General features: G+C 39.2%; 1 protein-coding gene across 4 annotated transcripts in view; it reads left to right on the top strand.

Annotated features, from left to right (window-relative positions):
- Window positions 1-19,488, top strand: part of LOC122570336 (LIM domain-binding protein 2) — a 70,490-nt gene that overhangs the window by 42,639 nt on the left and 8,363 nt on the right. For 3 of the 4 annotated variants that reach the window (XM_043732507.1, XM_043732506.1, XM_043732509.1), the window contains exon 2: window positions 4,720-4,813. In XM_043732507.1, the coding sequence (XP_043588442.1) occupies window positions 4,720-4,813 (94 nt within the window). The remainder of the gene's footprint in view (window positions 1-4,719; window positions 4,814-19,488) is intronic. The other variant, XM_043732508.1, reaches the window with a different exon arrangement.

The raw sequence follows: 19,488 nt of genomic DNA, 5'->3' as shown, positions 1-19,488 counted from the left end.
GAGGAAAAAATTCCGGGGAGCGAGCGAACGAAGCGAGCTGCCGGTGTGCCGTGCGACGAATTAATTAGTTCGATCGTGGCGGGCACGTCTTGAATGAGAGAGAACTGGTGCGCTCCACGCGAGCCGGTTTCGGATTATTGCACGCCTCTACACCGCCGCGTACGTGCCTCACGTGAAATTACGTTGTCGGCTAAATTAGCGCGTTTCGATTCTGTTTTATGCCGTGCTGCGAGCTGAATCTGTCAACGAGTTCTCAGTGTGCTGCCTGTTAAAAGAATCCATTACTCTGAAATCACTGTCTTTTGTATTCTCCTTTTCCTGTAATACCTCGATAGAATGTGGATCGAAAATTTCTGGGCTATTCGGTTGATTCTTCAGCTATACGACTTTAGTTTTACACGACTCTTTTTCTTTTTGTTTCCTTAGAAAGAATGAGTTTCGAGTATCCGTGCTGTTAAAAGAATCTATTATTTTGAAATTGTAATGTTCTGTACTATTTGTTTCCATTTTGTCAAAAGTTGCATTGATATATGTGTATAAAATCAATGACCTATATTTTTGAAGGTATAGAAATTTCGTGACGCAATGTAAATAAAATTTAAAAATACACGGCAAAAAATAATACGGTGATTGAGTTGAGCTTCGACCTATCGGTAACCGCGTGTCTTTTATTATTAACCCCTCGTTTATTTATAAATAAATACATAACCTAGCACTTTTTAATACACGATCGATGTGTATTCGCACAAGTCGGATTAAAAAAAGCTGGCTAATTATAAACGAGCGTGTGTTAACCTTTCTTAACCTTACACTTTATCCTTAACCATTTCTCCTTCAGAGACCTCAAGTAATTTCGTGGAAGAAAAAGGAAGAAGAATAGAGATATATATCTTTACGATTGTTCGCGATCCAGATGAATCAGAGACTCGAGTGGGACGAGAAATTTGTCGAGCGCGTCCCTGGTGAACCATGCGCGACAGTAGGTTAGCCTTGCAACCCTTGAGCCTCGACCCTTCTCTGGTAAATTCACCCTGCTGTGTGTACACACACGTATACACGTATGAGGGGCTGTGACGTGTCGTCAAGTCCCACGGCGGCGATTCTCCGGAGACTGCAAAGGCCAAGTTCTTTCTGGCACGATCGATCTTCGCACCGGCATTCAGCATCATCGTGTATCGTGCCTTATTCGTGCCTCGCTAGAACTTCGCCACTCTGCACCCTGTGCCCGATTTCGGATATTTATTGCTCGTTTTACTCTTTTTGCCAATCCACTCTCTAAAGAATTATTTTTGTCAAGGTCTGTTTGTCTTCCTAACACCATGGAACGTGATTCGAACGATCCTGTTTATTGTAAATCATCCCCTGTGATGGCGAGTGGATAAATAAGGAAACGGTTATTTGTGTAAATTTAGCTAATTGCATTATGAAAAGTTTTATTTCTCTCTTTTTTCCTGTAATATAAGGTTGTAAGGATCAGAGGATCGTCAGTTTTTTCTGCAGTGTAGCGCTATAAATTCTTTTCTGTTGAGGTTATTAGATGTATGAAGAGAGGAACGCGTGGATAAATTGTAAAGTAGAAAATATATTTTAATACAGAAGCGTAAGTGCAAGTAGGAATATAATTTGAGCTGGTCCAGGTCCACACGCTAGCAGTGTTACCCTATAACTGAAAACCCCGAAGCCAAGGTCGCCTGTCTACTGTTTATAGCCTGCCTTCGTCCCAGTCTTTTGTCAATACGCTGTCGATGGGTTCAGTGCTTGAGAAAACTAAAAAGACCAGATGTAGAGTTTTCTTAGAAATGGCGATGACCACTTCAACATTTCCTATACTGTAAAATTTTCTACAATATAACGCCAGAAATTCTTCCCAAATCTTTGCCAGAATTCAAACTAAACTTCTACCAGAAGACAATGTGTGATCGTTAACACGCTAAAAACGTAAGATCTTCGTGGTGGTGAGTTGTCGAGGAAGTTAAAGTCGAGGTGAAATCAGGTGACCGAATTATTTGATCGCGATGCGCTTCGATGTGTATTGCGGCTAACACGTGTAACTTTAGCGAGCGCGTGAACAGCGTTAATGGAGCGGTGCCGATATTAAAATCGATAACAATTCCGGAGAACGGTGGCCCGCTTGTCAGTAGCCCGCCGCCAGTCAGTCGAACGCTAATATTTTGATGCCACCAATCAATTGTCCGTATTACGAGCGGGCATTACAGCGCAAATTCAATTTCCAAGAATTAGTCTGTCGTTTCGCGGTGCTTTCCAATGCGCTATTGGCCGGCCAGCGTTTTATGGAAAACCGATAAGATTCGCGTTTCGTGCTCAGAAATCCCTAAAACCAGATAGATCGTATATATCTATATACAAGGTCACGAAAATATTATCTAGTACGTTAAACACAAAAGTATTTAAACAGGCATCGATATTCAATGGGACCATCTTTAAATTATATTATGTTACATTTAAAGCGATCATTCGTACTGCAAATTAATCTTTTACCAAGTAAATGTCTTCTAACTTCTATATACATTTTCAAATTGGCTATACATTCGGTCGTTTTATATAACACATCAATATGTGTTACAATTGTTACATAAAAGTTTTCTATGGTAAATGTTCAAGTACTTCCGTGAGATAATGCGCATGTATCTTGGTTTTCGATAATTATCAGCATTCAAAGGGAAAAGATTTTATATATGCTAATGACTACGTTGAATCGCGACCAGCGTGTACAGCAACCTTTGGAAAGATACTTCGTAGTCGTAAAGTTTCGACGAAGTTTAGACGATCACGAGCAACAAGACGCAACACAGAGAGTCGGTTCGCACTGACACAAGGGTGATCGATATCAGTGTAGCCAGTCGATTCGTGACCCTCGAAACACGCTGTTATCGCTGCTACAGTGCAACGGTCTTTCCTTTGTACAATCAACTCTTATATTCAATTAGAACTTTGCGTCTGATATGAGCACACATATATTCGTCTATGTTGCAACATCTAACCACGAATTTATTACTTTGCGAATATCTGAACGACGAGACGTTCTTCCTTGCAAGATCGATGTTTTCTCCTCGAAATCGGTTAACTTTTTCCGCACGAATATTTCTTTTAACAGCGATCACGGTGGTATAATAATATAGACACTACAAATTACTTCAATCTCTATACCTATGTTTTTCCATTTTTTCCTCGTGTTTCTATCTCTTCAAATATTCATTTTCGGGATATTTTATTGATAGAAAGCGTGGAATACGCAAAAGGTAGCAAAATTGTATCGAATATTAAAATTTATTATTTAAAAACTTTCCATATTTTATAGAAAGAGAACAGCAGGGTTAAGTATAGTTTTTAAAATTCAATGCATAATCTCATTTATCATAGAATCGTACGTACCAGTAGATTTCAGTGAAATTATAATAAGTTACGGATCTTTTTAAAAGTTTTATCGGCTATTATTCTATAATGATTTCGTTAATCGTGCCAGTTAACCGAAGTTTTTTCAAAAGAATTAGTTTTGTAAACTGACAGCGCGTATCGAGATTTTAGTCCCGGTTTGAACGATCGCGGCACTAACAGGTGTTTGACACGCGTACAGATCCAAGCAACCGAAAGACATGCACGAGCTTATTAAATTTGATTTACGCTGTTAGTTCGGTCACGATAGGCATGATCATGGATGCTATTCCACGGGTTGCACGGTCGTTATAATCTTTTTTCAAATACTAACGGAATAATGAACGATTCAGTAGCACGTATACCTTTGCTCGTAAGCGTGTGGACATTTTTGTTTTGTTTATATTAAAATATATAAACTAATGATAAATCGATGCTCAGAAGATATTCTCGTGAATTCAATACACGTATATCACACGAAACTAAAATCGCTTATCAGTAATATACCAAAATTAAACATACAATTTGTCCAAGTATTAGTAGCTTTAAATATTATTGCTAAAATTAATCTCGATAGACTCTGTATCAATTTTGAAGAATCTTTTCTATCCTATCTATTGTTAGACGCACAAACGAACTAAAAATAATGAACTGCTCCCTAACATTTAACGGTTACAGGTATCGATCTTTCTAGTGCACATTAGCTTTAAAAGACAAATTTTATCATATATCGTTACAATATTCTGCTATAGCTCTAATAATAAAACAATCTAATTAAATTACTTTTAATAAAAACAAGCAAGTGTCCACGTTCTTTCGATCGATAATTTAAATCTGCCGCCTTAGCGCTACATTCAAAGTTCGAATGAAGCAATCAAGTTCGACGAACTTTCAGCGAAACATGATCGACGCGTGTCTCTACTATCTGTACGAAGTTTTGTGCTGAAACCACGTCATAGTTGCGTCTTAACGTAGTCCCAATTAGACGAGCGACCGAAGGTCCGCTCGATGCAATTAATCGGGACTATTGGAAATCGGTTTTCGAGGAGAACTCGGTATTCTTTTAGTCGGAATAACCGGGAAATAGAGTATGTGTGTTCGCGATTGTTGGTCCTCCCTCGGTGAAAGTCGTAAGTTTGGTGGGCCGCGAATCTGTGCCACGTTCGACGTGTTTCGTCGATTCATTGGGCCGCTTCAGGCGGCTTACGAAAGTCCGACGATGCATGTTGAACTCCCTTCGGTCCACATGCATGCGACACGCGACCCACACCAGAGAACACACTGTACACAGCACACCTAACATGACCGATCGGTCTGATCTGACAGATCGTTGCCTGTCCCCAGGAGGCATACTCCGTACTTTGGCCAGCCGGACTACAGGCTCTACGAGTTGAACAAGAGGTTACAGCAGCGTACAGAGGTGAGTTTATTCTTTCTACCTTTTTACTCTAATCTATTTATCTTGCAGCTGTAATTCTAAGATTTGCCCCATTGAACGGTCGAGTTTCGTAAATTTATAACGAGACCACTGTTCATGAGTATCGGAACGAAACATTTTTTGTATATTATCGTACTATTTATTCCTACTGAAAAAGTTAAAAATAAGTAGATTACGAATTTTAGACTACGGCGAGAATGCAAAATTGCATAGAATGCGCATAATATGGAAAAATATGTAAAATATTCAAAGTACCGTGGGTAAAACAATTTTCTACCGAGTTTCTATCGTTTTAAACTATTCCCGAATTTGCATAAAAATCCGCAGTCTAATAATACACGAATACGCGATACCTTGCTTTTTTTTTGCATTAGAAATACCAAATTAGCTAAAATGACTGGTTCCAGGATTTCTGTCTTAGCTATTATTAGAAATATATAGGAGGTCAAACGGACGGTTTTCTAGACACATTTCTAGTTTCGTGCATATTTCGCAGAGACAAAGAGTTCGCGTAAAGGTTAGGGAAGTTCGTTAGTAGATACGGTAACCGATTAGACAGATGACTAGGTATTAACGGACGGGAAAACTATGCGGATGATTAATTGCTTTCCGTTTGTGCAACCTTGTTTCTGATCAGATTGAATTACGAACGAGCGGAGTACGCGTTCTAACATCGTACCTCGAGCGTGGTTTCCTTTTAGAAGCTGACACAATGATAGATCTATCTTGTTCGATCAATGTGTTTTTCTTTTCACCGTTTTTTTAATCCCATACATGGCAAAAGAATAAAAAGAAGGAACATTTGTATTTTTATCGTATAAACTTCGACTGAGATTGGTTTGTCGAAACGACGAGCGTCCTGTAGTCATGATTTTAACCCTTAATGCTATCATAGGTCGAAGTTCACTGCAATACACAGTACAAATTTTACTTTAAAAGTGTCCATTAATTTTAGTAAATCAACGAAATTAAATCGTACTTGGAAATGTATCATAAATTCGTAGTCGACTAATATTCCGTGTACTAAATTGTTGAACCTTTTGATATGAAAGCTTCGAGCAACAAGCATACATCTGTCTTTCTCTTCCAATGAAAGATATTTTAAATATAGGCAGCCGATATTGCTATTGCAAACTCTTCGATTAATGAAATTAAACAAGTGGATTTCTGTTACTTTTTGTTATTCAATAGCAAATGAGAAATAGGAGAATTATTGCTTGCAGCAGTTGCAATGCTAAAACAGTATTCGTACGAGGTGATAGCCTTTAAGGGGTAAATCGATGGAATTCGCGGAAACACGATGGGAGTCATACATGAATACGTGGCACGATTCCATGCATTATAAAATTTCCTGGCCCATACAACGCGACTAGATAAACTTATTCTCCTTTCAGAGGTGCCTGATAATAGTGATAAGATACAATCCTCGTGAATCGTGGATTATCGTTGGCGCACATGTCTCGTTCCTGGACTATCGAGTTTTCCGTCGATTTCAGACAAGCTGGATTAATAGACTCTTTGTGGAGAGATCGCTCGACTTCATGCGATCTTCGCGGGCAATCGCCGTGCGGAATGTATCGAAGACGAATCGCGTCGTCGCTCTTCGCCCGCGATAGTCTACGGAAAGTTCGATAATCGATTAAATCATCGGCTTATTGCGTCTTCGTCAATGGGAATTATATACGGTGTCCTATTATAAGCTAATCTGTTGTTGGAAATATTTCGATCGAAATTTTCTTTTGGAAGTGAATCATGCCAAGACATAGGAAAAATGTTACTAGATGTTTTTGAATGGAATCGTATAATTGTTAATACCTCAATTGATGTAGTTTATTTCCTGCTGAAAGGTATCAGTCTTAAAATAAATTACTAATATGTTTTTTTTTATTAATATTTTAATTTCAATGGCAATAACGTTAATGTTGATTCTAATTTCAAAGTGGTACTAGTACAGTTCGTAGGACGCCTACGTTTCCTGATATCACAGATGAGATTTTTGTTCGAAGATGATAAGAAATAACGAGATGAGTCGCGATATCATATCATATCACGTGTGATTTTATTGAAAAATTTATCCAGTCAATATTCAACGTCTTTGGATACTTGATATTACACGAACATCTAAGCGAATTCGTTACGTTGGTTATGCAGCTTCACGTATTTTTGAACGAAGTAGCGTACGAAATGGTATGGCTGAATTTGTCAAGCGGGCTTTTTCTTCTATCCGGTATATTTTCCAAAATATTTCCGATAATGAATTAAAATCAGGCACTCTGTATCTGCTGATCTTGACAAAGTTAGGAGAAGAAGTTAGGACGAGTAAAAACATGTGGAGACGCACGAAATTCTTCACGGGAGTGATATGAATCGAAGACTGGCTCCGAAGAAGTATCGAAACCACTTCGAATCGATTAACAACCCACGTCGAATTGATCACAGCGCATTTGTCGCGCTAAGAGGCACGCGAATGTTTTCCCGTGCTTCTTTTTGCGGTGAATCTCCAGGAGCCCCGTTTTTCTTTGGGCGAACAGTGATCAATGCGCCATTAGGACAAAGCACCGTGAAAAAAGAAGGAAGGAAAAGAGGCCGGGGTTAATGTGTCTTAATGAGCCACTGATACTTGAGCAGCGCGTTCATTAATCTCGGAGAACCAAACGGATACAACCGGTCTTCGCTTTCGAGATCTCGATATTATCGGTCCGTCACGTCGGTTTACGTTTGTCGCGTGGCAGCAATCAGCATAAAAACCTCGTTGCAATTAACCCCTTCGTTAGATTGAGCTGTCTACCTTTTTTTGCCGTTTTACACGTGTAAAAACGCGCGATGCTTGATCGCCGTTGAAAGTAAATTCAAATAGAATTAAGGTGTCTGTCGTCAGACTGTTTTTAGTCTGAATCTTGGCCTGAATATTCGTTATAAACTAAGCCCTCCAGCAATCAAACTGATCGACCGTCGATTAACTCTACTTTTTATGAATTTTTAATTTCATTACATAAATACACGATTAACATTCAGTCGCCAAGAAGCGAATCAACCTTCTTTTTATTCCTTTTCTCCTCACTTTCGTGCGTCCTTTCTACGATTATTATTAACATCCTTATTAAAATTATTATTATCTTATTTTCGATTTACTTCATTTCATTTTGTAGATACCTTTACGAATCTTTCTATCGTCGTCTATCCAACTTCGAAGCGAGTAGTTCATTCGAGCAAGCCACAAAAATTGCTCTGGACGATGCTCAATTTCGGCTATACGCTCCCGAAGTTCGTTTCGCCCCGTTCAGCTGTCTAATTCACGAGGAACCTAATTTCTCCTTTGTATACTCTACGACCTTGACCAGTCAGTATTGAATAAAATATCATCGTAGCTCGGTAGAGAGCATCGGTAGATGATGATCGAGTCGAGGAAAGTCATTAGTCACTCGAAAGCTCGATCATTATTAGCTGGCTGAGCATCAAGGCTATCCAAATGTTTATCTATCATTTATTAAGCCTGCGGATAATTTTGCTCGACTCTGGCCCACATACGCCCGTGCTGCTTCTCTTCTTCTGGCTTCCCTTCATTTTCTTTTTTACTCACAATCCTTTTTTGGCCTCGCTCGGTTCTCTCCCCGCCAACTCTCTTCTTCTTTCTTCGCGTCATTCGTTCATCCAGCTGGTTGTTCACTCTCGGTCACTCATTCGCGAACTCGAGCAAACGACGTGGCGTGTCCCTGCCTCATAAATCATGTTTTCTCGCGTTATCGTCAGATCTCGAGCGTTGTCAGCGTGCGTGTGCACGGTTCACCACTGTTTCTTCGCCGACTTCCGTCAGGCCTGTGCGAACCCGGGGCTGGCGCCCTACGATTCATTCCTACAGCCACTCTCTCGTTTCTTGGCGATCCGTCCACGCATTCGTCACACGGACATGTCCCTCCTGGGACCAACAATCTGCCAACGAAGGCGCATGGTGCATTACAACACTTCGACTTCTATATTTCGTGATTTCATTAATCCATTAAGGATCGAGTAGCGCAATAACGTGTAAATTTTACTGAAACTTTATTGAATGAACGTAAATTATTGTTTCGTCGGAGTACAAAAATCTATCAGAAACACACAAATTGGTGGCACGAAAGAAGTTGTATAATTTGAGGGAAACATATGTGTCTTGTTATAGCGTTAATGATATTCCAAAATATATTCCTATGGCGCACATAATATATTTATAGGAATTTCAATGAATGTCCGAACACTTTCGCGATTCACTGTATATTCTATGTAACAGTCGAGGATTCTCGAAAACGAAGAGATACTGGTGAAAATGTAAAGATCGAGATAAAGCGTGAGTGGATCTTTAGTCGAGCATCTGTTCGCGTACGTCACTGCGAAGTTTGCCGTAGTTTCGCCTACGTTGGGGTTAGATTCGTGTCGAGAGGGTGTCAGGGGGTTGGTTTGCACGGAGCGAGGAGTGAGCCCGGTTGAGCCGGTAGAAACGAGGGAAAGGGCGTAGGACGCGGGGCGAATTAAAATCAGCATCTACGCTGACTCGGTTATTCTCTATCCTCTTTGTCCTGATTTTCTCCTTTTCCTACTAGATCCTCTCAAGATAGAATATTCAGATTCACGAATGTTCACGCGAACAAATAACGAAGTATCGAAATCGTTCGATCTATTATGGCAAAAAATCGTTCGGCCTATCATCGGTTTTGCCATTAATTCCATCTCAAATGTTTTGGACTCTACGAGCTACGCTCCCATCGCACCGTGCTCTATCCGATTGCGCTATAAGCTTCTTTCAAGCTTATGTTCCGACGTTCGGAAACAGTAGATTTGGGAATTAATTTGTGAATGTCTTTAGACCATCAAGCGAATCGATACTAATTTTACTATTGCAACTATTTCATTGAAGAAAAATTCGAGCATACTGTAATATCCATTCAATAAATATATTAGCAACATTGTGGTAAAACAGAGCGAAGATTTGCAGCAAAAATAAAAGACGCGCTTCTGTTCATTTGATCACTAACATTACTATTTATAGATTTAGAAGGGGAATAATTTTGTACAAATACTTCGCTCTCTTTAAATACATTTTAGATGGTATTTACACTTTAGCGCAAAAGTCTTGGGACACCTCAATATCCAATTATTAAATTATGTATTTTAATTTCTACGTATGTTTGCGGTTTTAGGATCATGGTTCCATCTCACGACAGCTCCAAAATCTGAAATGAATTATTCTATCACCTAGAACTTTGTTCGTCGTATTTTCAATAAAATTCACGTTCTTTTCTATCAAGACAGCCTTCTTTCTTTCATTTCTGCATCTTAAAACTCGCTTACCATTTCAATTGGTTAATTCATTTTATTCGAAGGCTTTTTCAATTGAAACGTTACATTTACACAATCAGTAGGTTGCGATATCCGCCGAATTCCGCCTCGATCTGGTAGTACGCGATATTATTTATTTACAATTACTCAACTATTCGCGTTTCACGTTGCTACGAATCAGCCTTATTTTTGTAACGGTGAGGTAAATTTCATCGGTTTTGATCAAATTTCTAATTAGCACCAGTCGAATTTCCAGTGAAATTCGATCGTCGAACTGGAGAATCGCGAAATAATTGCGAAATCCCAGTGCAACCTCGGCCAAGAGGTTTAGGTTGCGATTATTCGCAATTTTTTTTTCTCCCCCTTTCATGACTGTGCGGAAGCTCTAATCTCAACATATAGAGAAATATTGCACGCATTCCGCTTCACCGTGTTGAAACTGCAGAGCATTTCTTTCCTGACCGAGCCTCGTCACGTTGCATGGAATAAAATTCGCCCAAGTCTTCCCTCTTCGTTAGCCACGTCAAAAATACCAGATTTTCCTTCTTTTTCTTAATTTTCGTGACAATAGAGCATACGTCTTTCGGCTTTTTGAAATTCATTTTAGTTTGCTCAAGCAATTATTCACATTTAGAAACGCTATTTTTTACGTAAACGACCTTTGAGGTAAAAAATATTTAATCGGTTAACTATAAACTCCTTGTAGAAATTTCAAAATATTTCATACGCGTTTTGTTATAGTCTGAGCAAACACCGCGTAATTTTTGTTATCTCATCTGATTCAAACGTAGAAATTTAAAAATATATTTTAAAAGCGTTCAACGAATGAAATATCGACTTTTTGATCCCTCTAAATGGAAATATTTTTACGATAGACAATGATATACACAAAATGAAACTTGCGAAGCGACTTCATCGACAGACGAGAAAAGATTTTCAACGACGATTTGTTCGAAGCGACCGGAAGTTGTACATGCTTTCTACTTTCAATACTTTCTCGTGGCGTTATCTTTTCCACAGAGCTAAATTCGAGTACCTGTGCTCTTCGAACGGGATTCTATTTTTAATTACCCAAAACAAATGGTCTGTTATCATTCGTATCAACAAACCATTCTCTGTTACTGTATTTTTTATCGATAATGCGTCGAGCTTAAAAGTTTTAATCACCGGTAAAAGCGTTCGTTATTTGGAAATTTTTAATAGAAAATCGCGTGTGCGCGCCGAGGAACTTTTGAACTTTTTCCATTGTAGCGCATGCCGAAGGAAATAAAACTAAATTCAATAAACGTCAGGTCCGGCGAACGAATAGCAAATTGAAACTGTAATTAAATAGAATCTCTCCCCCTCTACGCGCGGTATCCGGTGTATTTTTTGAAAATCCATATGCAAGTCGTTGCGTGTCGATTGATTGTTTAATTGCTTGTGGACAAAATTTATTTGTCGCTCCTGTCAAATAGATAATGTACGCTGTGTTGCGCAAGCTATTCATCGTCGTACAATTACCCCGACTGTAATTCTATTTGCAAGTATCATCTTGCAATTTTGCATGTATTACTTTATTTTTAAAATATACCTATATTTTTATATTTGTTTCAACCGTGATGGTCAAGTCTCTCTACAGTGCTAGCGAGATTTTAAAATGTTTCGATGAAAACTTCCTATAAGTGTTTGCATACTTTTGTGAGCATTTCGCGGGCGAAATAATTTTCGAACGATACCGTGACTGATCGAATTCCGATTATAATTGTAGAAATGCCGCAGATTTGTAATTTCGTGACATATCGTCGAGATCAGGACATCCATTTTCATCGGTGCACTTTGACGAATACGAAACACATTATCTGCCATAGGATACAATGCTTTTTCATCGTGACAGATGACATCTACATTCACCTTCGCGTGTTTCATACGCGGAAGTCGTTCCACTTCCCCACATTTTTTGTCCTCGCCAAAATAATCGTATTTCGTCAGGCTAGCGTGACCCCTCAAGACACGTCCAGCTAGCAAGAAAAATGATTGCGTCTATTTCGTAATAACAATTTTGCAGCAACTTTCATCTCGTTCGTCCAACAATATTTCGATGTAATTAACGTATATATTTAATTTAAAAAAAAAAGTAAATACATTTGTCAATTACATACTAGTTTGTTTTATATAAAACAACAAGAATTTAATAAGCATAATAGCGTAATTTCGATTTTACAATGATCAAAATGTATCAAGCCTGTCGAATCATAATTTGATTACAAATATCAAATGTTTTGTCAAGGATTCATTTCATCTGCAGCGATTCAATACGCGGCGAGCAACATTATTGCGAAGGAAATTGTGAAAACTCGAGGATTTCACAATATTCCGCGATATTCCCTGTCGGACCTGATAATTTTTCCAAGGGGCGGGAAATAAGCACGCGTTGTAATATCGGGAAAAGCGAGGTGAAATTTTTAATAATGTCCAAGTCGTGGCTCGAAATTTCTAATTTGAAAACAAGCTCGGCCGCCACGGTGGCATTCGTATGGCGACTAAACATCACGGACGCTGGTATTCATCGTGAAAATCTATATTGCACAGGCCTGCAATTTTTTTTTACCTTTGCCGCGCCCGCGCTCTCTATCTCCGTCCTCGTTCCGGCGTCGCATCGAAACAGACGAAATCACGTAAATCTCCGATAATAAAGCTCTGATGAGAAATTCCATGCTCGATGACTCGTTTCGTGAAACACGGCGATCCTGCTGTGCGTCCCTTCAAACTTCGCATCGTGATGTTTCGTCGAATTCGCGAGAGCCTTCCAAACAAGCCGTATGTCTGTTGAACATCGCGCGGAAATTCTAATTTCGAAAATTTTACGCGAGATCGGGAAGAAAATAGTAACAGGAGGGATAACCGGAATATTAATTCATCGTCGATAAAATTTTCAGGAAATGGAAAGCTTATGGAAGGCCCGACCATCCGTGAACCGTTCGTTATTTATTCTCATCGACTAATTGCTGCTCACGTTCTCGAATACTGGCATGCTTGTTCATGTTTTTGGTAAAAAATCATGCGTAACGTTCGATCGAATTCCGAGTTTACGCGGTTCATCGAGGCGGATGAACGACGAGCGAAATAAAAAGCTCGTATACGACAGAAAGAGATAAATTAACAGTGTTTGATACAACGATAGCGTTGTTTTGATCGAAGTAAAGAAACACATTGGTTCACGAAGGTATTTGAACACCTACCGTGGAAAATTTTCATGTCTATATGGCATGTACGTGTTACGTGAAGCATTTTAAAATTTCATTGATACTGCTGCCAGACACGACTGTCGTAGTTGTAGTCGTCATATTTGAAATCAATCCGAAAATGAATGCGGAAGTTACAAGATAGTTATTTCAACCATATATTTGGTACAAAATTACTAGATATAAATCGTGACAAACGTTAGATATGATTCCTCTACATATCGATGTTAATTAATATAATGGATAGCTGATCGTTCAAATATCTTGTAATTTCTATAGATATATATCTATATATATTTTCAGATCTGTTTCAAGCTTTATCACTATAATTATGATAGATCGTGTCTCATAGCAGTGCTAATGAAGTTTAGACACACGTAATATATTCATAGAAGGTATCTACAAGTGTTAGAATACTTTCGCGAGCCTCTAATTTTGAAGATGAATCGCACGGTCAAAAAGGAGTCGGAAATTGGAAACGGAGAAAAACATTATTCCGGTTGTTCTTCCTGAACATATCCTTCGAACGATGCTGTTTTTCCTCCTCTCTAGATCGTCAGGTACACGTAAGTAAAGGGCGGCTCTGATGTTTACATAAAACTTTTCCCACTATGCCGCGGGAGGGAGAGAAAGAAGGAGAGAAAGCGATGGAACGTAGAAAAACCAGTGGAAAGGAGGAAAAAATAAGAAAATACGAAAGAATAGGTTCGGGCCTGTAAACGCTTTGCGAATTTTTCTACCCGACTCGCGTCGAAAATTACTCTGCAACACCGTTCAAAAAGTGTTTTGTAAATTAACCGAAGGACAGGACCAGGACATTTACGCAAGATGATTGATTTGCATTTTATCGACGAGGAATCCAAGGTGATGATGTGTTCCATTAGATAATTAGACACTAGGCCTTACGACCATTATTCTCAAGAAATATTGCACAGGATTAATACGCACTTATTTCAAAAACTGTCTCAACGTGAATTCGGAGATCGTTTCGTTGGCTTTGTGCTTTGACGTTACTGTTTGGAGAAAAGCAAGTCTTTCAGTATGAAATGGTCGTGGAAGGGAATAACTTGATAAATTTCGAGATATAAGTTTTTTGAAAATACGCGGTAAATCAGCGATGTTTTATAAGAAACGAATAACGTAGCGGTTACGTTAATTTGTCTCGATTAACATTAACCTACGTAGCTAATGTTCTTAATATTTGTTATATATTCAAGAAAGTATCAATAACGCATTTTTCTTATTTAAGGCATAATTCTTATTTGGGATTAGTTGATAGAATATCGTATAATAAGTTTCTTCTAAGAAGGACACTTGTCGTTTCTTTTACCTGTGCCTTTCGTTAGTAATCCATTTCAAACAATCTTAAAAAATGGACCAATAATATTATCTACGGAGACGAACTTTTCAATTGCGAAACACCTATTCCGGTGCTTTCGTTCGAGTCGCGGAGCGAAAATAACGCGGAGAAATTCATGCAATTATTCATCAACGCATCCGCTGGCTGTCCCGCGCATCGTTCATTCCGAAAAATATTATCTCGTAGAAAATATTCGCATCGATCAGTAGTAGTAGAGAGAGGGAGAGAGAGAGAGGGAGAGAGAGGAAGAAAGCCGAAAAGACAAGAAAAGAGAAGAGAGAGTAGTAGCGGAGAAGAGAAAAAAGAGAGAGAAAGAGAGTGAGTGAAAGGGAGAGAGAGAGAGAGAGGAGCAAAGAACGTTCAGCCGAAGGAAAGGAAAAGAAGAGAAGAGCATCGAGGATCGGGGAGGGAAGGTTGAGAACCTCTATGGGAGCCTGGGTAATAAAATGAGGGCCCCTGCTCTCCCCCGGGGGTGGGGCCCCCTCGATAACCCATATTGTACCCCCCATCCCCTGGTTCTCCCTCCCAGGCTCGCCCCTCTCGCCGCCGCCCCGGGCCGTATATACTCCGATCGGCCGGAAGAGTTTTGTCCCAGGCCGACTGTCCAGAGAGAAATCTCTCCGTATCTATCCCCGGCCTAACCGGTGCTACGAAATTTTTCAAAAATGATGGGCGTGATCCCAGGAATTTTCTCGAATTTTCGATATAGTTATCCGCGCGATGCGTCTACGTTTTCACGGTTGAAACGATTTTCGTAAGAAAATGGAGAGGTGGAGCGCGCCGACAATACTTTCCCGCCGGCGTATATACACGATCATATACCACCCCTAGTCTCCCCACACCCCCCTAACAACAGTAGGGTGGTACAGTCCGGGTGAAAAGCCAACGGCAACCCCGGCGCAGTACAGGCTGCACAAAGAGCGACGCCCTGCCAGGCGAAAAATGGAAGGGAAAAAATGCAGCCTGAAGAGAGGAACGAGAGAAAAAGAGAGAGGGAGAGAGATCGAAGGAAAGAAAGGAAGAAAGAAAGAAAGAAAGAGAGACACGCACAGAGTGAGAGCAGGGGTGTAGAAGAGAGGAAGAAATTATTGGTGGTGAATCGTTTCTAGGACGAGGATGGGGAACGATTCGGATAATACAAGGTGCCGGCTATTTTCCCTGTTATTTTCTGTTTTCTATTTTTTCCAGCTTTTCTCTTGTCCTCCCCCTTCCCTGTTCTTCTACATTTGATTTCTTATATTATACATGGTGGATATATTTGAAAATTGTCGGAGTTGTTGCAGAGAGATGGGATAGGAAGGTGGAAAATTAAAAGAACGGACGAGACACGGCGTCGTGTAAGACGTATCGGTAAATCGATGACAGCAGAAGTATTTATTCATCCCCGATGACAATTTTAAAATAGATCGTAGGTACCTGCTAACGTTAGAATTATGCCGAATTCTTTCTCATTTTCGAACTGAAATTTTCCAACTGCAATTGGGGAGATTCGGAACGGCGATTCACCTTTCGTTAGGGTGTTCCTATTGTTTCTCTTTTATTTCTTTTCTCTTAGTTCTTCACCAGTGTATCCACTCCCTTTCTCGTCGCGATGACTCTAAGTCTTTTGAAACTTTGCTGATTTGTGAAGAGGTTCCGTATAAATATCGGATACTTTTTAGTTTCGTTGCGACTCTGATTTTCGTATAAACTTTCGAATTTTCTAAAAGTGGTTCTCTTTGTTATTGATAATACGTTATTATCATAAAGTTGATCAGTATACATAGATACGTAGAACACAGGAAAAAGACATAAGTCTATCTCTATCGGTTTTCTAATTTTGATGCTACTTGATGGCTATGGGGGAACATTCTAATATACTTACTATGATTAGAGAAGATACTTGTTAGATCCAAAGATAGAAACTTTTTAGGGATAGCTGATAAATCTACGAAGTTCCATAACAAAGAAACGGTATAATGTAACGAGGATCAATATTTTTTTAATGTCCAGAGAAGTGACAAAGATAAAGGTCTCCTATAGTATATGTAATGCGAACATATAGTTCTTTTTTTTTTACATTAAATGCTCAAATACTTTTCTGATCCAGTGTAAATTTTGTCGAAAGTAGGAGAAATGTAAAAACGTAACGAACGAGAGTTCGAGTCTGAATTCACAAAACCTAACTTAATTTCTATTTTATTTGGATTTTCGGGTTGCCCGGGTTTCCCGGTTCGTTTCCCTGTCGACTCGGTTATTACGATGCAACGACGTCCCGGATTTTCACGTTTTTTCCTCTTGTTCCTCTCTCTTTCTCTCTGCGCCAGGATTACTTCGGCCTGGACAAATTGAATTTAACTCCGGCTAATACGCCGGCCAAAAGAGCGCGTATTACGCTGCTTTGTCCAGGCACATCGTGGAAATCAGCGATGATTTGTGTGTCTCCGGCGCCGCGACGCATTTTCCTCCTTTTTTCCTCACCGACAGAGGATCGAGATTGAATTTCTTGCCCGTTGTCGCGCTTTTCTCCGGCTATCGCTGCGATTTTTTGCCCCGTCTACACACGTACCATCCCCAGTTCCCGTGTTTCGAAAATCGATCCAAACAACTTGTCATAATACCTAGACACGGTTTCCAGCCCTATCGCGAGTCTCACGACTGTTTTTAACCCTCAAACGATTTTTTTGGAAATAATAAAGCATTTCGAACTTCTCAGTATATATTTCATTTTCTTTCTTTAAATTTCGAGTAAAATACATAGGCAAATGGCAAATTACTTGCCGTGAAAATACAATAAATTACGTGCCTCGTTGACTGCACAGGATATTTTCAATCTTTCCAGATAAATTGCACGAACGAAAGTAAGGAAAAATATACCCTTTAAAACGCTTTATTAGAAAATTATAAGCAAATATTGAAGCCAGCGTGAAATACATGTATTAGGCGAGGAATTCGTCATTACAGGATATGAAAAGGACTCTGTAGTGCGATATTAGAAGTAACTGCGCGTAAAGATTCTTAAGAAATTCGAAATATAGAAACTGCATACTACATCGATGTCAAATCTCTATGAATGTATTACGACGACATGATATTTTGATGTGGAAATTTAAACATTTTAACCAGTCGCCATTATTTATAATATAAATATGTAAAGTGCATACACGATCGATCTTTCATATTTCGTAATGTTGAGCATTTCAGATTGCGTTTAATATTTGTTTGTAACATTATAATAAAACATGCATCTACAGCCATTATTTTTCTTCCTTTTTTCATCTTTTTTTTTTTTTAATTAACGATATTCTAAATTTAGGGGGATATACCCTATACCCACTATATATATTCACTAGCTAAGGACGATACTTATAATTAGACATTCGTATTATAGTATTAAGAGACAGAGAGGAAGATTATAAAATAAAGAGCAGTCTATTTCCAGACAAGTGTACTATTTTTCCATTTACTTTGAGATTTGACACTTAAATACGTTAAAACGAGAACGCCGTATATTTAAATTTTAATTAAACGAAAATTGCATTGCAAAGGATTGAACAAATGGAGGTAAATTTGACCACGAGATTACGGAGGTCTCGTACTTCCTCACGATTTTTCTACCAGAAATTCCTAGTGAATTTGTTCCTTTTTTCTTCTGTGCTCGTCTTTTGGGAATTCCTTTTTAACGGAGTGGAAGATGCTCGCGGGAACGTTGATTTTGGCGTGCGTATATCAATTAGAAGAAGATTTACAGGCGTGCGAAATGTAGAATTATACTAAAAGCCATGGTCGATTCTTAAACCGCGCGACGATCGATTCTACCGCCAAAGAAAAGTGATTTAGCGAGGAAATTGTACATTGTCAACTATCGATTCGGCATAGAATCTAACGTTAAATATCGTTGCATTATTTCCGTAAAAGTAATTCAGCTTTAACCTTCCATCAAACTCCGTGAGCCTTTCTAGTCGAAGTTTCCAGTTGTGGATCGGTCAAGTTTTCACGAATTCCTCGGTTGTTCGGTTCACCAATAAGATTCGAGAATTCGAAACTTGCGAACGAGTGTTTTACTTACGTTGTTCTTTGCGGCTTGTTGTTTTTAGTGATTTACGCGGGCACGAGTTCGCGTTACGTATCGATCTAACTTCCGCGTAGAGAGAATTCTGGAGGTACGGCACTTTTGATTAAAATTTTCAAAAAGTTGCCAAAGGCGAGCAAACTATTTTTTTTTTTGAGGGAAGGGGGCAAATAGTTATGCGTTAGCTTTTTCTGTAAAATATATAGTTAAAAGCCTGCACGATTTCTTTGATGCAAGTTTTATACCTTTCACTGTTACTGGATATTCTTTGGCCGAAAGTGTAACAAACTTATTTCTACTCTTTATCATTTGCGCACTGCTCCAGACATTTTTCTTCTTTTTCCCAGAATTAAATCACCGTAGGTAACGAATTAATCGCAGTACAAATTTCTAGCGATAGTAATGACAGAGTTCTGGCTGTTCTAAATAATCGTATCGCATATGAGTAGCATTAATGCAGCTGCAATCATACTAGAAATAATGATAACTGTAGCAAGCGAGTTATTACGGCGTTTCCAGAAAATTACCGACACTTATTCGTAACACCAGCAGCTTTTGCCCCGGATGTAAGATCGTAGCTGGGATACACCGAATTTCTCAGGAAAAGTGCTTGAGATATTACTTAACGTTTGGCATTCGTCTTCCGTTCTGAAGCAGGTTCCTTCCACTCGGCGTCGTTTCGACCGGCGTCGATCTCTCGTCTATTTTG

Source organism: Bombus pyrosoma, linkage group LG8, assembly GCF_014825855.1.
Source record: "Bombus pyrosoma isolate SC7728 linkage group LG8, ASM1482585v1, whole genome shotgun sequence".
Taxonomy (NCBI): domain Eukaryota; kingdom Metazoa; phylum Arthropoda; class Insecta; order Hymenoptera; family Apidae; genus Bombus; species Bombus pyrosoma.
The sequence above is the reverse complement of the archived record's forward strand: the minus strand, read 5'-3'. Positions and strand labels throughout refer to the sequence as shown.